The sequence below is a fragment of the Accipiter gentilis genome, chromosome 3, assembly GCF_929443795.1.
Source record: "Accipiter gentilis chromosome 3, bAccGen1.1, whole genome shotgun sequence".
Lineage (NCBI taxonomy): Eukaryota > Metazoa > Chordata > Aves > Accipitriformes > Accipitridae > Astur > Astur gentilis.
This window is the reverse complement of record NC_064882.1, coordinates 45,842,733-45,870,069: the sequence shown is the minus strand read 5'-3', so window position 1 is coordinate 45,870,069 and position 27,337 is coordinate 45,842,733. Positions and strand designations below refer to the sequence as shown.

Sequence of the window (27,337 nt, the reverse complement as noted above, 5' to 3'; positions counted from 1 at the left end):
GGTGCACGGAGGAGGGTTGTTCAGGGTGGGGCGAGCTGCTATTTTCCCCCCCATAAACTCACCCTGGATCTAGCTGACATCCACCAGCACCGGCACCTTGCACCCCAATGGATTTTGGGACATCACTCTGGTTAGCAGCGCTAATGCCGGCAGTAGGGACAAGCCACCGTGGGGACATGCCACCATGGGAGCTTGCTCCGAGCGCGGTGTCCGGGGAGGAGCGAGCGCTTCCCGGGCTGGCTCCGCGCCCTTGAAATTCCTCAGGACAAGTTAATGATAAATCGTGGCCGGGTCGGTGGCGTGGGCAGTGGGTCGGAGCCAGTGGCGGGTCCGACTCTTGTTGTCCTTCCTGCTGGGATGGAGGTTTGGGCAAGGTCTGGGGACGGCAGAGCCAGGCAAGGGTCGTGGGGACGGCTGCTTGGCACCTCTTTGGGGGTGATGGCTCACCCCAAAGGGCAGGATCAGGCCTCCCCCTGGCAATACACAGGCCAGGGCAGGGGGCTGAATCATGCGGGGTTGCGGGGTGGGGGGCGGTTCTGGTGACAAGGGGGGGTCCTCCTGTTCCCACCACGAGACATTCAGGGCCAAGGAGTGTGTCTGTAGCAGGGGATCACATTGGAATCCCTGAAATTTGGGATGTGGGGCCAGATGAGGATGCTCAGGCAGACGCAGGGGTGCCAGGCAAGGGATGTAGCTCCCCGCTGGGGGACTTTCAGGGGACAGCAGCACTGTGCCCGCTGCAATGGGCCAGGAGCACCCCTCTACCCCCTGCTGCAATCATCTGCATCAGGCAGCACCACAGGCTCGAAGAGCAGCAGCTCATCTCCAGCCACCTTGCTAAGAAGGCAGACCCTTAACAAGGGGAAACTGAGGCACGCAGGGCTAAGATAACTTCAAGTGGTCCAGCCTGCGGCATGGAGCATCCCAGACCCTCAGCCCCGCAGCCAGCACCAAAGCTGCTCCATCAAACTGCCCTTTCCCTGTATCGAGTGAATTCAGGGAGTTTTCCTTGTGCCACCAAAGCTGGTGTTTTCCCGATTGTCATCGGGACGTCACTGGGGACGATGACCAGTCCACAGCTGGTGCTGAGCATCTTCTGGGGGCAGCCAGAAGGGTAGGCGGGCACGGATGAGACCACGTCCGAACCCTTCCTGATGGACACGTGGGATTTGGGTTGGTAGTTTGGGCTGAGCTTTAACCCATCCTGTCCCACTGCCACTCTCTGCTCCTTGGGATGATGGGGACCGACATGCCATGTAATAGAAAATCCCTCCTATCTGCCCTTGGGTGCATCCTGGAGGATGCCAGCTTGGATCCAAACCCAGGGCTCTGAAAGCAGCCTGGGGAAAGGGGGAAAAAAATGCCCCTGAGGATGAGGAGTGTGCCAGTGACACGGCCCCACTGCCCCAGCCAGGGCAACACTGGTGGACAGCCCCAGGGCGGCTTGCCAAAACCTCCATCCTCCACGGCAGGATAATTCATGGTGGAACGGACCTTGGGGGGTCTCCAGGTCACCTTGCCACTCAAGGCAGGCTCAGCTACAAGGCCAGACCCTGCTTGGTCCATTCAGGGCTGGAAAACCTCCAAGAACGGAGACTGCAAAACCTCCGTGGGACTCAGAGCACCATGTTACATCTCCACATCACCTGCCGAGGTGTCTCCGGGGCTCTGCCCACCTTGCTGCAGCCTCCAGAGTAATTTTGCTTTCTTCCCTTACTGAAGCAGCTCCAGACCAGTGCAGCCTGCCAGGTGTTCGGCCTTTTATTCCACAGCTTTGCTTTTTTGGATCCAGAAAATCCTGTGGATTAAAATCGGGAACACCCTGAGATGAAGAGCTGTAGTGGGACTGAGCTTGGGACCAAGTGGAGCAGCTTGCTCTGGATGAGCAATAGTAATGCCCAGATTGATTTATTAATTTCTTTTTGCTGTCGATAAGGGGTTTCCAGGTAGCTGCTGGGCTTTCCGAGCCTCATGCTTTCAGAGGCATGCTGTGGGGCAAGCGTGGACCCAGCACAAGCCTCTAGTGCTCTTCACGATCCTCACCTTCATCACTCCTCCTGCAGTGAATGCAGAGGGGTGTCCATTCCAGGAGCACACACCGGGGACCGAGGAGGGAAGGAGGACAAGCAGGAGGGCACAAAGCCAAGGCCATGTGCTCCGCGGTAGAGGTTTCGGCCGTGCTTTGCCATGATTCCCCTTCCTGGGGGACGGGGATGGGGAGGGATGGCAGTGGAGCGTGTCCCTTAAACACCAACCAAGGAGGAAAACTGATAGCAAACCAGGAGGATTAGCCAGGGAAGGTGGAGCCGGCTGCACTATTCAGGCTTTGTCGGGGGAGAACAATGAGGTCTTTATTGAGGAAGGGAGGTGGCGCGTTGGCAGGCTGGCGGGGACAGTTTGGTACGCTGAGTGTCCCTTGGCCAGCTGGGAAGACAGGGCACTGGGATGTGGGATGGGACAGTTTGGTACCCAGTGTCCCCTAGCCAGCGGTGGGGGCAGGGAACTGGGCGATGGGGTGGGACAGGTTGGTACCCAATGTGTCCCTTGGCCAGCTGGGAGGACAGGGAAATGGGACCTGGGATGTGGGATGGGACAGGTACTCAGTGTCCCTTGGCCAGCTGGGGGAAAAGGGAGCTGGGATGTGGGATGTGGGATGGGACAGTCTGGTACCCAAAGTGTCCCTTGACAAGCTGGGGGACAGGGAACTGGGACAGGCCAGTTTGGTACCCAGCATGTCCCTTGGCCAGAAAGTGAAACAAGGAACGGGGACATGGGACAGGCTGCCACTCAGCATGTCCCTTAGCCACAGCTGGAGGTGCGAGGAAACTGGGACACGGGAGATGGGCCAGGGGATGGGCCAGTTTGGTACCCTTGGTATCCTTGGGTGGTGGGACTCATCCCAAGGTGTCACTGCGAGCCCCGCATACGCTGACCACATCAGGGCAGAGCTGACACGGCTCTCCCCACCGCCCGCACACGGGGGCTCGATCCACGGCCACCCCTCCCAAATCCTTTGGCAACAGGAGTCACGATGGGTGGTTTATGAGAGCGCGTCGGGCTGGTTCTGGGGACCTCAGGGACCCTTGCGGCTGAGAGCGAGGAGCATCCCATGCTGGGGACATCCCGGACCAAGTGCTGCCACCTGCTCCAGACCTGGGCAGAGGGACCTTGGGGATGGGGAAAGCCATCATCCCGTGGGCTCTCCCTCGGCAGCGCAACACAACGCAACGTGGGCTCTCCCGAAGAGCCGCCTGGGTCTTTTCATCTCATCTCTTTTGTTTCAGGCTTATTATGTAAATAGCTGATGCGCCCCTGTAATGAGAAAGTAGTTTCCCAGAATACAAAAGGCTGTAATTATCTCATTAGCACGGGGAAAGGAAAAGGAAATGTTTCTAAGCTGCTTGCTTTTATTTCCCACAGCAGCCCAAGAAAGCGCAGCCCTGAAACAGGGACCTGCCTGCCCCGAATCCTGCCACCCCCACCCGATGCTGCCACATTTGCAGGAGAAAAAAGCAAAGCATGGTCCTCATGTCTCAGAAATAGCCACATACTGGGGGAGGCTGACAGCTTTTAACTGGGCCCTGTTACTCTGAGGATGCTGTGGGTCCCCAGTGCTCTCAGCTGCTGGGACAGGAGGTGTCACTGGAAAGCAGAAAGTCACCGGGGGACAGGATGGTCCCCATCTTCCCAAATTGGACGTTCCTTGGCAGGACTCCCAAGCCAGGATCGTAGCACAGAGCTTCAGGACAGATTTTGACAGTTGCATGCTTGCAACAGGATGGGATAGGAAATAGCCTTAGGACACATGGAGATTGCTCCCAGGAGAAGGCATCTAGGATGGCTTTGGTGTTGCTTTCCTTTCTGAACTCACGCTTTCCTTGCTACTAGCTAAACGCCCAACGCTTGGGAGCAGAGCTACAAAGGTCCCTGCAAAGCATCCCAGGCTGCAGTCAGGAGCTGGTCCTTGCTCAGGTCTCCCAAAACCCCTTTCTGGTGGTTTGCTCCCGCCCAAGCTCTCCGTTCCTCTACCCTGGTCACGGCCCTGTGGTCCTGGCTGAGTCCTCAGTTGGCTGGAAGCTGCCGACGCAAGCAGCAAACTGCTTGTTGGTTTGGGTTGACTTTCTGCCAGATTTGTGACCTGGATTAGGCCACGGAGAGAGCTGAAGAGCAACAGATCCGGATAGGATCCCTCCTACAGCAGGGACTCAATGGAAAGCTGGTTATGGGCCATGATTCCTGCAGTTCCCCAGAGGATTTTCCTGGCTCCAAGGGAAAAACTGCAGGGTTCTCTCAAACCACAGGGTCTTGGGGGAAGAAAACAACTTTCCATGTGTTTTTGCATGCAAAGCCAGCGCCAGAGCTTTAAGTATCATGTAGCTCCTAATCAACACCTCCTTGCAAGCCCTGGGCAGAGATGCAGGACAGCCCAGCAGCATTGATGTATCCCACTGGAGAACAGCCCTAGCAAATCAGCCCTTCTTAGCATCAAGATTAGCATTAACAAAAGCAAATATCTAATGTCCCGAGCAGGACTGGTGCATTCACTACAAGCCATCGCCCTGCACATCGCAGCCAGGACCCTCTCTCAAAACCTCCTTAAAACATAACGATGGGGCTTCTCCAGCCTGGATGCGTCTTACAGCACTGATTTGCAGTGACCTGGTCCAGCAGCCCTAGACACCTCATGGTGCAAAAGGGGCTGAGGCTCAAAGCGCAGCTCAGCTGAGCCCTAGGAGATGCTGGGCAATGTCTTGCTGGAGTCTGGACTCTGCCCTTGCACCAAGGGCTCGTCCATCTTTGTAGCCCAGCAGCAATCGTAAAGCCTTTGCACAGATAGATGTGAGATGTGCAGACGTGCAGCAACCCCGTGGCCAAAGAGGCATCTGAAGGTGGCTACAAGAACGTGGCACTCCTTGACCCTCCAACCTGCCTTCCCGAGTTTGCTTTTTGGCCCCAAATTGGGGGAAGAGCCCCCCATCGCAAAGCTCCCATTTCCTTCGGCAGGGATAAATCGGAAAAGAGAGGTCTGTGTCCTAGGGAAGCAGTGGGAGTTGTTTGTCTGACATTGTCTGGCTTTTGGTTGTGGAAAAAGCTTGTGGTTGAAAAGCCTGAGATCTGCATGTTTTCGCAGACAGGTTCAAGTGCTTTCGTGCAGTATTTCAGCAGTGGAGGAAAACCTGGCAGCCACCAAGCCAGGATATTGGAGGGGGGGGGGGAGGGTCAAAGAATTTGGAGGAGGTGCAGAAAAGAGCCACAAGAATTATTTGAGGGCTGGAAAAAATGCCTACGAGAGACGGGAAGAGTTTATTCTGTTCCCCTCTTCAGACTGAGGCAACTTGAGAAGCGCGTAGAAGAAAAGGAGGTGCTGACGCACTGGAGCCAGGTGGGAGGGAAGTGGTGGTGTCCCTGCTTCTTGAATCGAACCTTGTGAACGTGCTCTCGGCCAGGTTTGGGTCATAAGGAGGTAACCCATGATGGGCCATGACGCACAGGAGGCAGGGCAGTAGCTGAATGGTCTTTTTAGAGGACGTGATGTGCAAGGAGAGGCTGAGGGCTGTTTGCTCAGCCCAAAGAAGAAGAGGGATATGACTGCAAGTTGTATCTGAAACTAATTGGTGGGAAAACAAAAACCTTCTCGGAGGTACATGGTGGTACGACTAAGGCAAGCAGGGCAAGACGGGAGCACTGAGAAGTGAGGCAGGTCCATCTGACCTCCTCCAGCCCTGCAGTGGTCCTCCCCTGTGCCCATGTCCACCCTTCCCAGCCCGGGCAGGGAGCGGGAGGTAGGCTCCCATCTCACCATCACTGCTGGAGCTGCCACATGGGAACACGGGATGTCCACACCAACCCAAGCGACAACGTTTGAGGTGCTGGTAGCTTTGCTAGGACCCAGACTCAAACACCTCCCATGGATATATTGGCCGAGCGTGACTGCTGGTCTTTGGGTTTCAGTGGTGTTTTTTCTCCAGGGCTTCGCTGCACACAGGTGGTTTTGCTCCCTACAGGGTCTGCTGTCTTCTTGCTGCTAACCCATTACCGGCCTTCCCTTCCCTCTCCATATATCTTTCTGGAAGAAGCTGAAACGATCACAGCATTTTTTTTTTGCCCCTTTTACGCCATTTCTCAACCTGCTCCACCACCCCAGGACATGATTCCTTTTTTTCTCCAGCTGAACCAGCTCACTGGCACCACTGCCAACAAACTGGAAAGCCACCAGAGCCCTGAACATAGCGCAGGTGTAAGTCCTATCCCCCACCCCCCCCCCCCCAAAAAAAAATGCATGTTTTCATTGTGCCGGTAATTGCTCGCTCGTTAAAACAGACGCAAACAAACCCAACTATTGAAGGTCACGGGCGCACCTGTTACCGCAATTGGCGGGGGGGGGGTGGAATTTTTGACCTTCAGATGCCTTTGCTGCCTGTCCTGCTGGGACCACATGCCTGGGATGCTGCGTGTGCCAAGGTACTGCCTTGCTTTCAGGCTGTTTGCTGGAGCTCTCTCTGCCCGAGACCAGTGATTGATTTCGTTCTCGCATGGCACGGTGCCTAGGTATGTCTCCCAAAGGCCTTTGTTACTAGAGTGTTAACAATTAACCTACTCAGGCAGAAACAGAGCCAGGCTTTCATAATCTAGGCTTAGTTAACCATTCAGCTGCTTATCTGAAAGCAATTTTTCTTCTGCCTAACTGGAAGGCATTTGCTAACTCATTTGGGTAAAGCAAGTGTAAAGACGCAGGGGTTGTTTTATGGATTATTATATTTACAATAGCATCTAGGGGTTCCCTGAAGAGGCAGCCATGGTAGGAAACCTTGGTAAGAGGTAGCCATGAAGAGTTTAGCAACCACAGCTGGGGAAAAGGAAGTTTCACCCCAGATTTTCTGCATCAGGCATAAAAATTTTGCTGTCTCCACGGCAGGGCTGCTGGGGGAAAGGCCAAGGGGCCATCACGGTTGGATGGGATGGGGATGTCGTGCAACACGGAGATGGTGAGGTCCCAGTGTCCCTGGCCAGAGAGGAGGGTGGCTGTACCAGTGAGACACGGCACCTTTCCTAGGCAAGGTGCTGGTGTGGAGATGCCTACCAGGAAGGATGCTTTGCATCGATCCAGGCAGACAAAGAAACCCTTTTCAGCTTTTATTAACACAGTAATGGCAAGAAATGGGAAATGAGCTCGGTGTTTTTTCTGGAAGGGTTCCCGTCTCCTCCTTTGTGTCTGCAGAAAGTCCCTGCATTTGGGTTCCTGCTGTTTCCAGGGGGCTCTGGGGAACTGGGGAGGGCAGAGCCCGGTGGGGGTTGAGTGTTGGTTCTTGGAGGTAGTGGCTGCTGTGATGGATGGATGGACGAATGGACATCACTCGGGAGCAATTTGGGTAGAGCTAGTCCTCCTTGGGAGGTGGGATGGACCTAGTGTCTCCTTGAGAGCCTGGTGAGGATGAAGAGCAAGGTGGTCCTGGTGCCTCCTCACCCCTGCAGATGGGATGTAACATATGGAAAGATAAAACATCTGGAAAGGGCAGTGGCTGGCAGGTTGCTTAAAACTCCTGCTTTGGTTTTCCACCTGTCTGGAGACTCCCCACGCCACCACAGGGCAGGGGAAGCCACTTTTGCCCTTCTGCCGTGGCTTGGGGGTCTCTCCCAAGCCCAGCCATGCTTGGAGATGACTCCTCTTTCCTTCTAAAGGACAGACATGGGAGATGCTGGTAAAGGTGAGCCGTTCAGCTTCCCTCAGCCCCCCGTGTTCATGGACTGTCAGGCTCAGCATCCTTGTTTCCCTCATTGGGAAACACCCGTAAACTCAATTTTAGCTCGTGTTCCCACGGGAGGAAGGCAGTTATGAGATTTAAGCAGGAGAAATGTCCTGGGGAGGTTTTTAAATCATGCATTCATCCAAACCTGGAAGGAAAAAAACTGACCCTCCAGCTCTGTGCCAGAGCATGGCAGTGTTATTCCTTACCTTGCCGTGCTCAAAACTTGATTTCACAGTTCACCTGGGGAATGACTGAGGTAAAACCTGACTGGGAACTGGAGCTGGCTGGAAGATACAAAAGCGAGAGCTGTTCTCAAAAAAATGGCCCTTTTTGGCAAACAAAGATGTACTGTCAGGGATCTGTTGGCACTTCTGGAATCTCCTTAAGAACATATTTGTAATGCTTGTCCGTATGCTCTGTTTATCAGATCGCGGGTTTACAGTAAACATAAGCTAATAACCATTTTTTTCAGAATATTTTCTTGGATGACTCCCAGTTAAAAGAAAAAAAAAACCCATAGAAAAAGGTCCATTTTCAGAATCTGCCCCTGCAGTGCAGCTTGGATCCCTCATCCCGAGAATGCGCCTAAAACCTCCACCCTGGTTTTGGGTTGCTGGCACCAAACGGGAACACCGGCTCAATATCCCAGTGGGTGTGGGACATGGCCCTAAGCAGAAGCCTCCTTGATGTGGAAACCACCACCTGGGAGCCTGGGGATCCCCAAGGGCAGAGAAAGGCTGCAATAATTTGCCGGTGAAGACCACCGATGGAGATGCCATGGGGCTGAGCAGGCACCTTCCTCTGAGGTGTCTTGGAGGACTTTGCCACGACTCTGCCCAGGCTGTGGTTCTCGCCCCACTAAGGACATTTGTCTTCCCTAGTTCATACTCCTTGTTGTTGTGTTGGCTTTTTTTTTTTTTTTTTGGAAGGATCAAACTTTCCAGTGACCTCATCCTCACCTCAGAAAGTCAATGTAAATGTCACTGTGGAATTTACCCAGTGAAGAAAAGGTAACCTGGATTTCTCCTCCGTCGGCTGAGCGAGGCTGGGGACCACTGCATGGAGGCGATGCGGCCGCTGCCTTTCCCTTGTCCGCAGCTGAGACCTTCCAGCACATCCCTCCCACGGCAGCTGGTGTCCCATAAAAAACAGACACAGCCTATAAAGATCCCAAAGTCACTGAAAGGCAGGTTATTCCTAAATTAGCAGAACAAAAACTCTTCCCTTGATTAATAAAATCCAAAGGCACTGTGGGTTGAGTGTGGCTTCAGGTGGGTGTCCTCCATCCCTCCTCATCGCTCCGTAGCCCAACCTAGTCTCCAGGTGCCCAGCAGGCACCTAGATTAATCCCTGGGCATCGTGAACACATGAACCGTCTATGGCATTGTTCTTTGGAAAGTGCCTGTGGGGTCCAATGGGGTCATCAGCCCTTAAGTCCTGCTCAGTGTGTTGGAGAGAGATGTGTCCAAATGCCGCACACCAGATGCGTGACCAGACCCAGACACTCCTCTCTACTGGTGGAGGTTTTGTTACTTATGACTGATAAACATTTACATGTTCTGATTGTCCCCACGCCGCACCGTGTGATGCTCGTGTGATATTTGTTTGCCGCTCAGTCTTTAGACCTCAACCAGTGAGCGACGTGGAGACGCCTCTGTTGGGGGACAGAGGTGCAAGCTGCAGGAAGGTCATGAGCAGTGACTACAAAACATCTACCCAACGCTCATCGCTTCATATTGCCGGTGGTTCAGCGGGGCAAGTCCCCTGGGGTCCTTCCTTGGGTGGGGTGATGCGCAAGGGGATGGAGAAGGTTACACCACCAGGCGCATCCTCCTCTGCCTCACAGCTGCCTTGTCCCCTGTCCATGATGGGGCACATCTAGTGTGTCCCAGACCGTGGAGGCTCCTTCACACCTCAACAGGAGTTCAGCTGGGATGGTGGCTTTCACCAGAGCACCTTCTTAAACCACTTTTTCCCTCTGTGACCACCTCCATACCCCGCTCTGCCCCAGAGGAGCTCTGCCAGCTCACTGTGGGTATCAGCTCTGTGTCCTCTCCCTCCGGCACAGCCATTTGCCATGTCTGTCCACCAGCCCCATGACACTCAGGCCATAATTCGGACAGGGCAGCGTTCTATGAGACGATCAGGATGCTGGAAAAAGGGAGGAGGCTACAGGCAGCATGCCTGGCAGAAGCCTCCAGAAATGCAATTTAATAACAGTGAAGTCAAGCAGCACAGACCCTGCTTTAACCTTTCAAATTTTTTTTCCATTGCATTATTAGTGCAAATAGCAAGACCCCATGAGACACCACATCGGAGCTGAGCTCTAGACCTAAGCTAGCTCTCCAGGGAAATAAACCCAGCTCTCCTGCTTTACTTGGGGAGGGATGATTTAACATCCCTACCCCAAGAAGAGGGAAAACCCCACTGAAAGGGGGATTTTCTCCGTCTCCCCTACCTGCGGGCCCAACACTCATATTTTATGGATACACCAATCAGGGAAAACCCAAGGGTTTTTTAACTAAAGAAGTTCTGTTGAGATAAATAAATCCATGTTGGGGTTTTTTTCCCTAGTCCCAGTCCATGCTGGGACATGACTGCAGAGGCTTTGCCACCCTCGGGGCGTGTAGTGGGGCAATGCAGACCAGATCCATTACTTCTGAGTCCAAGATTACAGAAACAGCTTGATTTTCAGCTGGGACTTTCAGAAGTGACTGTCAAAAGGCCTTTTAGAAAGTTATAAATTGTCCCCTTGTGAATCCTGTCTTAGCACCGGTAGCTCTGGACCTTGACTGCCTAAGCTGATAATAAATTCAGCGCCAATGCAACCACCAGTATTTGGAGAATTTCCCCAAAACACAGATGTGAATAGGCCTGGGCGCCTATGAAGCCAGAGCTGAAATCACTGGACTGGGGTTTGTGATGGTGATGGAGCTGAGGAAGAGCACGCAGACATGTGAGGACTGGTCCCAATTTTTAAAACCATCATCTGCATGTTATCCACTTCCCATGGCCTAGTTTTGGCCAATCCAAGACACAGCCTAGGTAACAATAAAATGGAGTAGGGGAATAAAGGTTTAAAAGGAAATTTAGGGTGACACTGGGACAAAAGCATCTTTTTAAAAGCTCAAGTCCATGGGACAACACTCCCAAGGAAGAGATGGGACGTGTGTTGCTTAAGCCCTGTTGAATCATCCTTAAGGGATGAGCTGGAGGGAGCAGTAGTGTGTGAGCCTACAGATGGACCAGGGCTGGAAACCTTCCATCCCATGGCCACACAAACTTGTTCAAACCTGGGAAAAGTGACAGAAATAATTCAAGCTTGGGAACTGCAAATGGTCGTGTCCAACTGATGCTGTAGAGCTGTGCCTTCTAAATCCCAAGCAACCCCCTCCCCTGGGAGCACCCAACCCTTGGACTGAGAGGCTTAAGACCAGCTCTTTTACATAGCAGTGAGTGGGATTTGGGGGACCAGTGCACGCTGCTCCTCCAAGGGGGACTGGGGGGTCACGGAGAGGAGGACAGACCCATCGTCTGCTCCATACCATATACTGAGACATGACAGCTTCTGTCCTTTCATCGCCCAACCCAGGGATTTGCTCATCTCTGCATGATGCCAATCTGCAAAGGGTATGGTAGATAAAAGGCGTCTCTTTTAACAGTCCTTTCCTTTTCCTCCTTCTCCCAGTGCCACTGACCTGTGCCTCCACCTCACCTCTGCGCTGCCATGGCCACGCTAGAGACGCTGCCCGTTCTTAGTGACCCGACCTACCCCAGCCCGGAGAACTTCCACAGTTTTGCTCCCCGGCCATCCCAACCCATCTCCCAGAGCACCATGGGGAGCGTGGGCAGCGGAGTTGCCAATGACCAAGAGTTCGCCATGAAGAGCGTGGGGACCCGGACACAGAGCAGTGGCCGGCAGACAGAGGGGTCTCGCAACGGGTACTCCACACGGGAGATCTCCAACCGCTACTCCGGCGAGGAGAAGACATACAAATCGGAGAAGGTCTCCAATTCCCTCTACATCAACGGCGACCTGCGCAAGAGCGAGAAGGTGAAGATGGACATCTGTGGGAACGTGACCACCAACAACGAGAAGAACATGCCACCTCCTCCCCAATACCGAGAGCCCAGTAACCCACCAAAGATATTGCCAATCTCCGGCAAACTAGACCAGGTGAGAATCCCCACCTCTGGGAGCAGCTTGATGAATGTGGCACATCTCTAAAAACACAGACCAGGAAGCCTTGGGCAACGGTGCAATCCTGAGAGATAGTCTAATTCTTAGTATGTAGATGGCATCATTCTTATGTACAGATAATACAGTTTTTATTACTTTCAAGAGATTGAGCGAAGGGGCATATTAGTTCTGGAGGAACCCAAGAGCATGATCACAAGTCTTCCACAGCTAAGTTTCCAGCTCATTTAAGGCTGTATTTAAGTCACTGGCTATTCCAACCTATGTGAGATGCCAGGCCTACCTCCCTGACTGGCACGGAGAGAGCTGGAGTTGGCTCTCATTTCACTAGGTCCAGCACCTGAGTCCTACTCCTAAGTTTTGTGCCATTTATAGACGATCTCCAACAGCCCACTGCCACCAAAAGGGATTGTTTGAAAGCAGCTATGAGCATTTGTTCAAAATCCCAGTGCCTCTTGTGAGGGACAAGTTGACAAGGTTTGAAAACTACCCCTGTAAGTGTTATCGCCCATCCAAGCCCAGTCTTCGTGGCTTATATTGGCTTTGGGGGCAAACACCTCCCAGGCCTGGAGGAGCAGAGCCCCAGAGCCAGCGGTGGTTTATGTAGCCTGCTGCTCTGCTCCAGCGTTTTCCATAATTTGTGTCCTGAGAATGCTGCCTTGTGCCGTATTATTTCTGCAGCGTTCAGTGGCCTTGTCTCCCGGGTTGTTAATCCACTGGCCCCTGTAGTCCATCTTAGTCCCACATACCAGGTGCCAGGTTTTTGGTGTCCAACCTTGCCTGCTCACTAGGGCTCATTCTGTTTCTCCTGGAAGGCATTTTTCAAAACATCTTTGCTAATACTAAGCGGCTTCCTCTGGGCTAATTTTCACCTGAAGCCCAACCTGTAATAGGGTAGACTCAATCCCATTTGGAGGAAAATTTTGTTTCTGTAGGTGCATTCACAGGGTGAGGAATGTGCAAGGTTTTAAAATCCTTTCTAAATCCTTTACAGCTGTGGTCCATTCTCCCCCCCCCCCATCACTGCTTATGCCCACAGAAACACAAACATTCAAATGAAGAGCAGCTTCAGCATGTTCCTTGCCTGGTGTTGCTGCACTTGGGCCAGCAATGGCTGGGGTCACAGCTCCTACCTACTCCTGTCTGAGCAAAAGCAGGGCATGATGGCCACACAGGGGAGAGATGATTGCCGGCAGGAGGGAAATGTGATGCTCCTGGGGCAAACTGGCTGCTAATCCAAGGGTTCAGTCCAGTTTTCAGAAAATGGGCAATGCACCCTCAACACTAGAAGTCCGTCAAAATATAATCTGCCAAAATCAAAGAGTTGTTTTGATCAGGTCTGGTAGGCAGGTGGCAGCCCTCCTTCTTTGCAAAGACCACTAAGAGGACCCAAGGAGTATTCTAGGGAAAAATCACGATGATTTGGGGTGAGTCAAGATTTATTTTTTTTCAGCTGGGGCAAGGGAAGAAAAAAGTGTTGCCCTATGAGTGACCACAGGTCCCTCATGTTAAATCCCAAGTAGTCCAGGGTGTAATAAGGCCGAGAAATACGGAGCTAGGCCAAAACGTCTTAGCTCCACCAGCCCCATCCTGTGCTGCTGTGTCTCTTTTGTGTGCTGTTACCAAGCTTCCTGCTATGTTTGATGCGTGGTCCTTTTTCCTTTTGCAGAGCAATGAGCCCTTAGTTAGACCCTCAGCCTTTAAACCAGTAGTTCCTAAAAACTTCCATTCCATGCAGAACCTCTGCCCGCCGCAGAGCAACGGAGTGACAGAGAATAGAAAGAGCTTGAACCATGCCAACAGCAATAGCCCGTCCGCACCGAAAAGTGGACTCGACAAGAGCAGCCTTAACAGGACTACAAACCAAGTGGGGGGCCTTTCGGATTCAGGCCGTAACTCGTTAACGAGCCTGCCCACGTACGGGACAGGCTACAGCCAGCATGTGGGTCCAATGAGCGCCTCCACGAGCCACATCAACCGCATCGGCACCACTTACGTGGACAAGAACATCGTGGGATACAACGGGATATCTACCTCAGACAGCGGGCGGTCTTCGAGCAAGAGCACCTCTTCGTTCAACAGACTGAACCATCTCAACGAAACGATGCCTTTCCACTCGCCTTCAACAGACGACATCATCCAAGACCTGGAAGACCGGCTGTGGGAGAAGGAGCAGGAGGTCCTCCAGATGCGAAGGAACTTGGACAAAAGCGAGGCAGCCATCTTCCAAGTATTCGAGGAGAAGCAGAAGATCTGGGAGAGGGAAATGGAGGACCTGAGGCAAAACTATGCCAACAAATTGCAACAGGTCTCCAAAAAGGCGCAGCGGGCTCAGCAGGCCTTGCAGCTCCAAATCTTCAAGCTCCAGCAGGAGAAAAAAAAACTCCAAGATGATATGGGACAACTCCTCCAGCAACGAGAGGAGCTGGAGAAGAAATTTGTGGCTTTCAAGAAGGAGCAGGCTGAGTTTCTCCCAAAGATTGAAGAGACCAAGTGGGAGGTAAGAGCCTTGTTGTAGCAGACCTTGAGTGAGGTTTTCACTGAGGGCTCTGACAACCCAAAGTACCTCCCCTTTGCCCTATGTGGACCCCACAGACAATGGATACGGGTTGGTGGCCTCCAGGTAAGAGATGACACTTCAGTCACCTCTTCATTTGTCTGAGCCCCAAGCCTGTAGTTTAAACTGAGTGGAACTTTTTGTGTACACCTCCTGTGCTCATCAATAAGGTGGCTTCCCAATGTGTGACATTTTAATTCCGTTTCAGTGAATACAGATCTTTCCATACAGGTATTTGTGCCTACCAAAATTGAGTTTAAGCCTATTTTAATTAAATTCTTCTAACATCTGCGTTTGGGCAAACCTTGAAACTGCTTTTCAAATATTTGATTTTCTTTTTTTATTTAAGATATAAAGCAAGTGAGCTAAGAATGATACCGATAGCCAAGTCTACCTCATTCTTTCCATTGTAACACAGTTTCCAGTTGCTAATAAGTTTATCTCTCTTAAAAGGCTGAAAGGCAAATTCCTCTTTCTAGTTCTCCTTTTGAGTCTTACATATTTTTCTGCTGTTTCTATTTTTAGAACATTTTATCAAAGTCTGTTTGTATAGCCAGTACTAACATATTTTTTTTCAGCTTGATCATGTGAAGAATTTTAATCCTTCCATGGACTGGCTAGAAACTTTAAATTTATTAAGAGTGCAGAGGCAACATGTAGCTCTAGAATCAAGAAGACCCTATTCTGCTAATCCTGATGGAAAGTCAATGAAGCTGGGATTAATTAGGCTCTGAAATATGCTATTTGCAGATGTTCAGCAGAGCTTATTAGAGGCTTGCTGTAAAATCTCTGCAAGTTACATCCCAGAACAAGCAGGCTGCATTGTGCCGCACGATGTCTCCTTCGGCCAGCTGCTCTGCCCAGGTCTTTTGTTTCTTCCAAGAAGTTAGGTCTGGAAAGTTCCCCAATTTTGCACCAGCAAAACTGCAGACGGGCTTTTGATTATTTGCTTTACTGCTACAGTTCTCTCTGCAACAGCTAACCCAGTGATACCGATGTAAAGACAGGGACTCAGCTTGTGGATCAGGACACCTAAAATTTGTAGGCACCCACACTCGTTGACTTGCTCTCCAGGCTCCATGGACTGTATTGCCTAGATCTCCACAGCACCCAAGTAGAGGCCAAAATTTAAGTGTTTTAACCTGTAAGTTGATTCCTATCCAAGCTGTTCCTCATCATGTATTTCTCTGCCTTTTGGGAAGAGCTAGCCCACGGAGAGCACTTCCAGTAAATTGTGCAGTTTTTCTAGCTAGGCAGTAACTATGCCACTTTAACTACACCTAAACCAGCGTGACACAGTTCTGCATCTGCTGCAGGCAAGTGCTGGTGTGGATGTGGGGAGTCACAGAGTTAGGTCTGCATGGGGAACCACCACGGCTGTCAGCTCCAGGGAAGGTTGCTACCAGTAGGTAGCAGCAGGAGACTCTGGGTACGTACGTCTCCTAGCTCTTTAGCCATTTGTAGTAAGCACCAGACTGTCCCGATAGCTGAGCTTCAAGGTCTTGCTCAACACTATGTACCAGGCAAGCCCTCTATAGCACAGAAAGGTGGAGGTTGCAATGAAGGCAATGGAGAGGAGAGTTTGTCTGAGGAACACTGACCCAACTGGACCGGAGCAGCAAGGGACCTTGCAAGCACTGCAGGAGGGAGGAAAGGCCAAGCATTTCATGTGTGACAACAGACAGGAGCTTCAGGAGGACAGGACACCCTGGTCTGGAGGTGGCTACCAAGCCTATTTTTAATTACGCCTACCCCCTCTGATCACTGATGGTTCCTTGGTGCTACTCCCCAGCCTACATTCCTGCCAGCGTAGGTAGGGACTGTTTGTCTCTGCAGTCGTCCACAGTAGACAGAGCAGATCTGCCAGCGCAGAGCCCTGAAAACCCTGGAGTTCATGGGAAAATGAGGGTTTGGTCATTTTTATGGTTCACTTCCAATACCTACAACTATTCGTGCAACTGTCACCTTTGGTGGACTACACAGGTGCAGAGGAGTGTCATACCGAATGGTGACACCTACGTAATGCAAATACACATTGGAGCAAGGGTATTTCCACTGGGCTTGTGTACCCTACCACATGGGTGAGACTTGAGCCGGTCAGGATGAAACCTGACAGTCCAGTGCCCAAGGACAGTTGCATGGTAGTCCCATTTCAGCAAGGGTGGGTTGCAGCTCTCTCCTTGATCTTTGGCAGAGGGGCTGCCACTCTTCATGCCCTGCCCCAAAAGAATTAAATAGCTACCAGTCCCTGCACTGTCCCCAGTGAAGTGAACCCTAAAATTTAGTCAGCTGGGTTCTTTAGGAGTCTTTGGGAAGAAAAAAGGCATAGGACAAGTAAGTAATATCTATTGTCTCTGTGTCCTGTCCTACCCTACCAGTGCTCAGGGAGAGCCCGGGTGGTCTCTGGGTCTGAGATGTTTCTGTTTCAGGCTTGTTCAAGGTCCAGATCCCATTGAGGTCAGCGGGAAAACTCCTGCTGAGTTCAGAGGGTTTGGGGTCAGGCACCACAAGCTTGTGGTTAGGTGAGTAAGATGAAGGCATGGAAGCATCAGTGCCTGCTCACCACTGGTGAGGACCACACCGCTTAGCTTAACTGTTTGGTCAGCTCCAGCTACAAACAGCATCAGGTCCCTGAGAGCCAGGAAGAAACACCAAACCTCCCCCACAAATGTGGGGACAACTTTTAGGTCTTTGGCATGGTCTGGGTCCTGGTGAAGGCTGGAACTCAGTCCTTGAGCAGCGTCGCTGGCTGTCCCCTCTCTTACCTGAGCCTCGGGGGACAAGCAGCGGTGGTGGCTCCTCACTGCCTTCCTCCTGCCTCACGGATGCTCTCCCCATAGGTGTGCCAGAAGGCAGGTGAGATCTCCCTGCTCAAACAGCAGCTGAAGGACTCCCAAGCAGATGTCTCCCAGAAGCTGAACGAGATCGTGGGACTGCGGACACAGCTCAAGGAAGGTAAGAACTTCCTACGGGAGAAGGAGGAGCAGATCCTCACCCTGAAGGACTCCTACAGCTCCAAGAGTGTCAACCTGGAGATTTGTGAGAGTGAGCTGCAGCGGAAGATGAGCGAGGTCCAGGTGCTGAGGGAAAAACTGAACCACTGTGAGCTGGAGGTCTCCGGCCTGAAGCGGACACTTGCCAGCATGGGACCTCCAGGACCTTTCGGTGGGGAGCTCGGTGAGAAGCTGCGGGACCCGCTGGCCTGCGAGAGCGACGAAGCCAAGATGCAGCGGCAGAGCGAGGACAGCGTCAACACACTGCGGAAGGAGGTGGAGCGGCTCCAGACAGAGCTGAAGTTGGAGCGGCAGCAGCGGGAGCAGCAGGTGATGGACTTCGAGGAGGAGCGGCGCACGTGGCAAGAAGAGAAGGAGAAAGTCATCAAGTACCAGAAGCAGCTGCAACTGAACTACGTGGAGATGTACCAGAAGAACCAGCTCCTGGAGCACAAGGTGAACGAAATGAACACGAAGGCCACCAGTCCCCCGCACACCGAGGAGAAAAAAACATGGACTCCCTCCAGACTGGAGCGAATAGAGTCCACCGAGATCTGAGGTGGGACCAAGACAATACAACGTAATTTTTTTATTGCTGTGCATGTACTACCTACTCAAGCCAGTGATCTTCCGAAGGATAATACGCTACCGTGGGAGCGGCGTTAGTCTGCTCGCACCAAGCTCCATCACCCTTACTCTATACTTCTGTGCTCTGTAGGTAAAATAACTGTGGATGTGCGTTGTTTTTCTATCGATAATGCGACATCTCTTTTGGTTTTTTTCCTAGTACAGCTGGTGAGGGTCAATTGGCTCTTTTGTAATCTGCCGTGACTGTTACTTCGCTAGAGGCTGCCATCCCCTCTCCTACAATTCATCCCTCTTCGGTTGGTTGTTTTGGAGAGTTGTATTTGGTTTCTTTGGTTTTTGAAGCATTTACGTGCAGCAAAACAGTTCAAAGTGGCAGGTTTTTTTCAGGGCATTTTTAGCCACATTGGCTAATGGAGCAAAGCTCTCGGGATCATGAGCAAACTCACTGTTCTGCATCAAGTATCCTGTCTAGACGGTGGTCTTAGTGAAGTCAGTGGGAGGTTGGCCACTGATTTCAGTGAAACCAGACATATCTCTACCAGATGACTCCCTCTTGCCAGCCCACGGCTACCACGGTTGCAGGAGGTTAAGACATCCCTGAGGAGCAGGATGAGCCTGTTCTGGTAACAGAAGCCAACAAGGAATGATTGCCCAGCAGGAGCCCCTTTGGAGGCTCAGCAGAGCTTAACATATGCTGCGTTTTCATTTCATTGTGGTTTCCTTCTGCAGTTCCATTTCTCTCCTGGGTTGTGACCAACCTGGGAGCAGAAACACCCTCCCACCTCCACCTCGGTCCCCCTATTCTTACCATATACTCAAGCTGGCTACAGCAAGAAAAAATCCAAGCTAGTCTGCCTTCCCAAGAGCCCTCTTACTTCCCAAAGTCAATGGAATCAAGGTTTGGGGAAGCCTTCAAATCTGCGGGATGTTTATGCAAACTGAAGCTTTAGCAATTTGCCCCAACAATGAGCAATTGTGCTACCCCATTCCCAAACCAGTGATGCTTTGGTGCGCTCTCTTGGTCCAGGGTCTACTTAAAAAATGGCATCCGAGCCTCACTCGGGAGTTGCAGTGAGCACACATCAGCATTACCACTAGATTGCAACAGGGTGAGCGTTAGCCTTCAGTACAGCCATTTCAAAGAGCACCCATAGTAATCCCACGTGGCACCACATATTCCAGGGACATAGATAACGCAGGCCTAGCTTACGAAAATATTCAGCTACTAACTCTGAGCATGAAAGCAGTCATAAGAAGGGAAAATACTTAAGATCACGCAAGTGCTTATGCCCTGGCAGAATAATAACCAAATCCTAAGCGCACATCACTGAGAATGGTGCAGGCATCTAAAACCAGCATTCAGCTTGAAAAGGTGGGCAAAGTGGGTTTGAGTCCCCCTTCCATGAACACTTTTTAACCATGATTCACAGTAAAGAGAAAAAAAAAATGTTGCAAAGTGGAGTCTGCACTGACTGGGCAGGGGCCAAAGGATCAACGCAAGTGGGAATTTCAGCTCCTTGTCCTAGAGAGCAGCTAGAATAACAAAGCTAGAATTAGCACCGGGAAGTCTTGGAATGTCTGTGAGGTGACTCCAGGGAGAGTTTGGCCAGATCACATTTCATGTGCATAGCAAGGAAGAACCTCAGGATGTTGAGGGGCTGAAGACCTTCCAAACAAAAGCCTTGAAGCTACAAATTTTCCACGTTCCCTTCCTCAAAAGCTCCCCCTCCCCATCACCAGGTCTGACCTTCAAGCTGGGAACAGATGTTGTGGTGAGCTCCAGACTGAGCAAAAAAGCTGAGAAGGAGAGAGGAGACTTCAGTCAGTCCCACCATCCTCCAGCCAAGGTCAACAGACAATATTACTGGGCAGGAGCTGTTGGTGACTGGCAGCAATCCCTGGAGCCCCAGAAAATGGAGATGTGCAATGAGACCGGAGCATTTCAAGGTCGCAGTTGATGGTACATGTCTTTTCCCACTGCTTCTGCCTGCGCCTTTGGAGCTGGAGAAAGACACAACCCGTCAGTCTGGAAAACACCAGGGCAGCTCAGGCTAAGCCCCTCTCCCAGGACCAGCCATAGAAAGGGGGACTAGGTTAGGTCTGACCCCTGAAGGGTGTGGAGAAGAGTCCCACTACGAATCCTGCAGGTGCTCCAGCGCTCTTGCACATCAGCCCGTGCACACCACCGAGGCAGGAGTGCAGCTGCCTGCCGGTGCCACCCAGCAGCAGACTTTGCCATGCCAAGGGAGACACCCACATGCACTGCGCAAACGTACACTTGGCCAGGCAAACCCTAGAGCTTCCTCCATTTCATACATTGGGCCTTCGAGATGGAGCCAAACATCCCACAATGTCGGGGGTTGGAGATCTGGTGTCCTCTGTCATCTTGTCTTTCTCTGCTTCTCTTTTCACATCCGATAAACCCACGACCCACTCCTCCCCAAAGCAGTTGTGAGGCATCTGTGCTTCTGAAGGGCTTTGCAGCCCTTGGGCAAATGGGCAAAGCATAGAGAAATGGCAAGAGGCTTAGGCTCAGATGGTCGTATGGTGGTTTTGAGGCCACCACGTGACAAGCAAACCCAACAGCAAGCGTCCTCACCACAAGATGGGTCCAATAACCTGGAGGGTCATTTCCACCTTCGCTCCTCCTGGCCTCCCTGATGTTCAGGTTGGTTTCCCACTAACCATCGCAGAAACCAGCCTTTCAGTTGGTGGCTCAAGAACACCCCGAGTGATTGAGTCTCAAGGATCTGCTGTTGCGGAGGTGTATACCACAATTCCCCGCTGTGTTAACACTCAAGAGGAATGGCATCGCCCTGTGGGACACTTTCTCACCAGACCTCCTTGCTAATCCACAGGCAGGAGAAGCAGGGGCTTGTCTGGCCTCCCCATATACCTAGATCCAGCCAGCAGCAGTCAGTCAAGCCCTCCAGCGTGCCAGGTTTGCTCCGTCATCTTTTTCCTAGACCTTTTTTGCAGTGGTGTCAGGAATGAGTGCGTCTTGAAGGACCCAGTGAAACCTGGAGGCATAGGGGTTTGTCTGACTGCTGGAGGGTGCTGGACTGCCCAGAGACTCAATGGCCTCACAGTGCATCCATCAGGGACTGCAGAGCTCCTTGGTATGGAGCAGGAGCGGCAAGGAGAATTTTTCACCTTGGAGAAGGAAAGGTACACTTGCTCCGCCACCTTCTTCGCTGCATCACTTTGATCAAGAGCTGCGCTCCAGATCTGAGCAACCTCAATTGAGGCCATTACCTGGGCGACAAAGAGCCTTGCAGATGCCTGTTAAGATGCTGTGCTCCTGCTGGTGGTTCTCCCTCTCTTGGGATTTGCCCAGCATCTCCCAAGAACTCAGATGTCCTCCAGAAACCACCCCCCTATGCCACGGTGACATAAAACCCAAATGTTTTTGGCAAGTGTCCCAGCCAAACTGCCATGAAGGATTCCTGTTCTTCAGGAATCCTCCCCACAACTGGATGCGCTGCTCCCCATCACGTCCTCTCCCATGTGCTCGCACTGTGTGGCCACATGGTGGTGACCCATCTCTCTTGCAGGTGACTGCCCTTTGCTCAGCAGAGATGGAGCAAAATGATGGTGGGACACCTGTGTTGCTGTTGTTTGTGCTCAGATCTGGCCCAGATGGGAGCTCACCTAGGTCTTTCCAGAATTTAACACTTTTACCCACTGACTGGATGAAGTCTCCCATCATAAGCTAGGTCTGTGTTGAGGCCCTGGGGTCTTAGCATTGGACTAAGATAGCCAAGGGGTGCCAGACTGGCGTTTTGATGACATATCCAGGGAATGGCCAAGAAGGCTAACACCTTGCCTCTTGGAGGCTCAGGCAGGGCTGATAAAATGTTTCTGCCCCATGAAACTCAACACAGAGTTTGGGTTTGATCATAACCCAGCTGTCCCCTCCGCCTTTGCTCAGCCAGCCGTGGAGCTGATGGAATTCAGTGTAACGTACTGGCTGACGTGTAATTCTCCAAGTACTGCCCTCAAAATCCTGCACATGGTTAGTGTCTCTCCTGAAACAAGTCATCTCTAACTTGCCATTGGCAAAATGCCATGGTCACGAGGGTCGCAGGTCAGTTGCCCACACCTGGGGTCCAGAGACATTAGAGAAGCTCTGGGATACCTGATACATGGGGCTGGCCAATATGATCCGAGACCTATGGGAGAGCCAGGCCAGTGGTGGGAAGACCTGTGGCACCTCTAGTGGCACATCACCCACGTGCAGGCAACTGAGTCTTGCTCCAGGCATATCCACATGGCCATTATACAAGCAAATAGAGGACACCGATCAGCTCCAGCAATTTCCATCCATAAGGATTTGGACTAAGCAGGCTATCCTGCCAGGGAAGGTCTAAGCAGCCCCTCTTACCACCTGCTGTGAGTTGGGCTGCTTTGTTCCACCATCATTTCAAGGTTGGTTGCTGTTGCTATAAGATGCTGACCCAGCTGAGCTAGTTCCCTTCACGTAGCCAGCACTCCTGTCTCACCCTGAGGGTGAACACCACAACCATTACACGTTGTTGTGTTTCACACAGTCCCACTTAGCTTCTGCCACCGTCTCGTGGCAGCCAGCTGCACTGTTCCTGCTGTCACTGGCATCATGCCGGAGGGAGATCACCTCGGGGTTTCCGCACTCAAGATAGGAATCGAATTGTTGCCCTTATGCTGCTACGTTATGCGGAGACAAGTGTACTTGGATGTAAATAACAGTCCAGCTCTGTATATACGATGATTAAATGAAGAGACAAGAAAGCTCTGTGGCTTCTATATTGCTGAGCGGGACTGACAGTAGCAGCCGATACTGCATTTGAGCGCTGAGCGCTACACGGAGGGTGCTCAGCACCCCCCGAGCTTTTGCTGGCTGCAGTGGAAATGGGGGGGCTCAGCACCTCCCAGGGAGGCAATCCACTTGGGATTGGTTCTGACAGAACAGCCTGGTGTCACTCTGTCCTGCTTTGATGCTTGCTGTCATCCTGAGCCAGGATTTACAATTGTCCCCTGGTTAAGGTTGAAGTCCCCTCTGCCCATCCTCATGTCACACCAAAAACCCCTTGCAGACAGTGGCTCCCAGCCGTGTCCCCCCTTGAGCCCTGCTGCCCATGAGTTCTGCCCATGGAAAGGACCGACCCACCCCACTCCTGCCCCTTGCAGTGGCACTTTATAGCTTGCTCGAGACGGCGAGCCCATGAGCAACATGACCAAAGATCTCTGGAGGGCGTTGGGCTGCATGCTGGGAGCTGCCTCCTGGCTTTCCGGGGGAGGGATTAGGCTGGTGTGAGCTGGAAAAGGGGAATGAGAGCTGGCAGGGGACAGGAGAGGGCTTGGATTTCCCTGTGTCACACCTGGGAATGTTTGCAGGTCCATGAGGGGCCTTCCTGTGCTAGATAGGACAGGATAGAAAGGAATTCCTGGGTGAGCGGATTGTCCCCAGTTGGTTACACCAGTATCCTCCATGGCTGTGCCAGCTAGCTCCAACACATTGCCCAGGGAGAGTGTGGACCAGGGTCTGTTCCCAGGAGGCAGGATGGATGCAATTCCCCTTTTTTCTTGGGGACAAGAGAGGATGCATGCCAAGCCATTACATTTGTCTTCAGGGCGACAGGTCTCCTCTAGTTTAGCAGCAGACGTTGCTACAGGGTCCAGTCAAAGCCTTGTTCTGGCTCAGTGTGGCTTGCCCAGGAAAATGTGTATCCTGAGAGCTGTGGTCCTGCTGGCTGCCCCCTTGGTGTCCTCTCCCCAGCTCACCCCAGGGCATCCTCAGCACCTTCCTTACCAGGGAACCACCTTCCAAGGTGAGGGCACCATGGTCTTTGCTTCTCCTGCTTGGGGAGCTCCATGAAGGCTCCTGATCCTGGCCCCAGCCTTGGCAAGTGGAGCACGGGTCAGTGAGAGATCTGTGCTCCTCCACCCACAGCGCTCCTGTGGATGGGTGCTCAGAAGGGTCTGCACCTTGGGCATGTGCCTCTGCTCCCCAGCTGTGCTAAGCCTTCTACACTCCATTCCCGCTAAGACCACGAAAGCCTGCTGACATGCAGTGACAGCCCTCACTTCTGTCCTGGATGGGAGCAGGTCCAACTTGCCATTATTTTAACGGAACTCTTCAGCCTAAGCCTTGAAAGCCACTTTATAGAGTTACTTTTCATCAAGACCCTTTGCTGAGGATCTTTCCATCATGTTGCCTGTGCCCTCCTATTCCTCTGCCCCAGCTCTCCAGACCCTCCTGCCTCCTTTTAGATCATCACCATCCCCATTGTCCCAGGAGCAGTCAATGTCTCTCCCAGAACTCTCCCAGATACGTCTCAACGAGCAGAGCTGAAGCCCAAAGCCCCCGCTGGGAGTGGCATGTCCCAACCCTGCCCTCAGAGGAGCTTTCTAGGCTACCGATCCTCACTTCTTCTCTCCGTCGTTCCTGCAACAGCTAGATCGGCACTGCTTTACCTCCAAAACCAGTCTTGCTTCTTGCTGAAGAACATTCAATTACTTGAGATCATTGCATGGGGCTTCACACCATCGCACCACCACACCCAGCCACCTCTGGGGCTTCCCTGGTCCTTCCACCCTCTGAAAAGACAGGGGTGTGAGGGGTGTATGAGTATCCCTGGTCTGTAGGGGCACGCAGCACCCATGCCACCTGGTCCCCAGTGTATCGAGTGGTTGGGATCACATCCAGCTGTTTGCAGATGTTGGCTTCCCAATAGGATGTTCCATGCTGGCAGTGCAACTGCCGGCAAGACCAGAAATGGGCTTCTCCATTTTCAGGATAAGCCTCCTCCCTGGTTCTCCCAATGAAGGGGATCAGGTCAGGTCTGGAGCGTGGGACAAGCTCTGACATGCAGGGTTGTGTTTTCACGGCTCGTTTACAGATCTGTTTTCTCAGACAGAAAGTCTCTGATTTCTGTCACAAAGCAATAGGTTTTTCTAGAGTGATTCAAAAGGGACTATTCCCAACTCTGATAACTGCAGGCAAGCCAATGTCCCCTTGAATACCTTCATAGCTCCAGCCCTGGGCTCTCCTCCTTCGGAAAGGGATGCAAGGTCCAGTACGGCTTCAAATAACCACCAATGGTTTGAGCTTGGTGGTTCCCATTCATCCGGAGAGCCCAAAGCTGTCCATATCCAGTCTGGGTCCCCAGGAGGTGTGGTCCGTCCCTCTCTGGTGCCCATCCCATGACTCTTACTGGGACCCTGCAGCAGGTCTTCTCCATTAGCTCACCCACGTCGGAGCCGCTGGGTCCCCCGGGGCATCTGAGCTCACAGAGTCACGTTCCGTGACAGCCAGACACTAGTGGGAGACCATGGCACTGGCTCTGCCATTCCTGAAGAGCCAGGCTGTCCTAGGAGCTCTCTCAGAGGAGAAGGTCCCCTTTGCTGCATCGGTGGCACGTGGGTTCCCTTCCAGTGGCTGAAGAGGGCAAAACGTGCGCAGGCAGTGCTCCACCACCGGTGCAGAAGTGTTCCACCACCGGTGTAAAAAAAATGCTGCACAACCGGCCAATGTGTCTATGCAGTCCCTTTCCACGCAGCGGTGTCCCCGCAGACCCCAGCCCAGGGCTGGAGCTCCTCCAAGGTGTCTTCGTTTGCACTCACTCGGACCTGGTAAACGCTGTGAGCCGAGAGGAATCCCTCTTGGTCTTTGCCTTGCACCGGGCAGTACGCTTGTGAGGGTTTCCTCATCCTAAATCGATGCACGTTGCTTCGTCGCCTGTCTTCTGCGTCTGTTCTCCAGCAGATCAATAGGTATCCCCCCCAAAACCCAGCTCCCCGATGGGAGAACGTCAGGTTGGGCCAGCCGGCACCCCCGAGCAAGCCTGCTGTCTGATTTCACCAGCAATAAAAGCCCTGCGGAGGAGCGACCAGAGCTCTCTGCTGCCGCTCCACTGCTGGGTGAGCTGCAGGCCGTGTCTGTGTGTAGGACCTCTGCATTAGACCCTTCGTCCAACGTTTTGGACCTACCCGACTGTAAATTCAATCCCAGCCTTGTGCTTTCTTTCCTCTTGTTTGTTTCTTGACGCCTCGGTCTCTCTCTGCTCTTACTGTGAATTCAAACCAGAAGTGTTCTGAACTCGACTCCGTTACTGTTTTGTTTCTGCGTTGACTGTTGCTGGTTCTCTGAACTGCGTTTAATGAGACTTTGCAAAAAAAAAATTAAAAAAAAAAAATTAAAAAATTATATATATATATATATATATACACACACACTTCAAAAATAAAATATTTAAAAAATAACTCCATAAAGTTGGGTGTCTCTCCTGTCCACCGGTCACTTCCAAACACCATTGTCTTGACCTTGCCTCTGGTCAGTGTATTTAAAGACAAGGGGTTGAAAAAGAAAGAGATAAAACGCAGCATTCTGGGATTTTTGTACAGCAAAGGTGTATCCGTTTTGGAAATTCTCGTTAAAACTATACCACTCTTCCCAATCTACTGCTCGTCTGTTGTATGTTTCCATTGGGTTATCAAGATGTGAAGAGCTACTGCCTTTGCGATTTTCTACAGTGAATATATAAATATCTGTACAGAGGTATGTATATATATAAATATATATGAAGATCTATATGTATACGTATCTCTCTCTCTCCTATCTCTACCTGACTGTGAAGGATTTTTATTGGGCAAAATAAAATGGAGAAAGGCCCCGTTTTAAAAACCCGACTGTGTGGTTTGTCTGATTGTGTTGCGGGTGGGAGAAGTGGCAAGTCCCGTGGGGGATTTTGGGATGGACCTGCAGCCGGGCTGGGGAACTGCAGGGAAGACTTCACCTTGGACATACCAGCACCCTCTAGACAAGAGCTTTCTCATAGGTCCCGTCCTGGAGGATGGAGAGCAGCCTGGTGTGGTAGAGCGGGAGGGGAGAGGTGGAGGTTGCTGGGACCAGAGCGGGACATGGTGCGTGTCCGTGTCCAGCTGGGATGTTCCCCATTCCTGCTTTCCTGGGGCACAAGGGCTGCTCGTGCTCTTCAAGCACCTGAGAACAAGCACCGCAAGGCCATGGTGGTGGCCGCAGGGCTGGAAGAGATATCTGTGTTCAAGGTCTCACCCCAGTCTGTAGCTCAGATCCCCATGGGTGTGTCTGGAGCCACTGGGGATGTCCCAAGACTGACTGAGAAAGACACAGGCTTTCCACCGGTCCCACAGCCGATGTCCAAGACCTCCCAACATTCGTGTAAGTGACTGAATTGCTCCCAAGCCTACCACCACTGGCTCCCAAGCCAAGCTCAGACCCGAGGGATTTTCAGGT

At 52.1% G+C, this 27,337-nt stretch overlaps 1 protein-coding gene across 3 annotated transcripts in view; it reads left to right on the top strand.

Annotated features, from left to right (window-relative positions):
• Positions 1-26,748, top strand: part of LZTS3 (leucine zipper tumor suppressor family member 3) — a 54,972-nt gene extending 28,224 nt beyond the window's left edge. For 2 of the 3 annotated variants that reach the window (XM_049791483.1, XM_049791474.1), the window contains exons 2-4: positions 11,437-11,925; positions 13,616-14,446; positions 17,344-26,748. In XM_049791483.1, the coding sequence (XP_049647440.1) occupies positions 11,476-11,925; positions 13,616-14,446; positions 17,344-18,054 (1,992 nt within the window). In that variant the 5' untranslated portion in view covers positions 11,437-11,475 and the 3' untranslated portion in view covers positions 18,055-26,748. The remainder of the gene's footprint in view (positions 1-11,436; positions 11,926-13,615; positions 14,447-17,343) is intronic. The other variant, XM_049791492.1, reaches the window with a different exon arrangement.
• Positions 26,749-27,337: the final 589 nt, after the last annotated feature.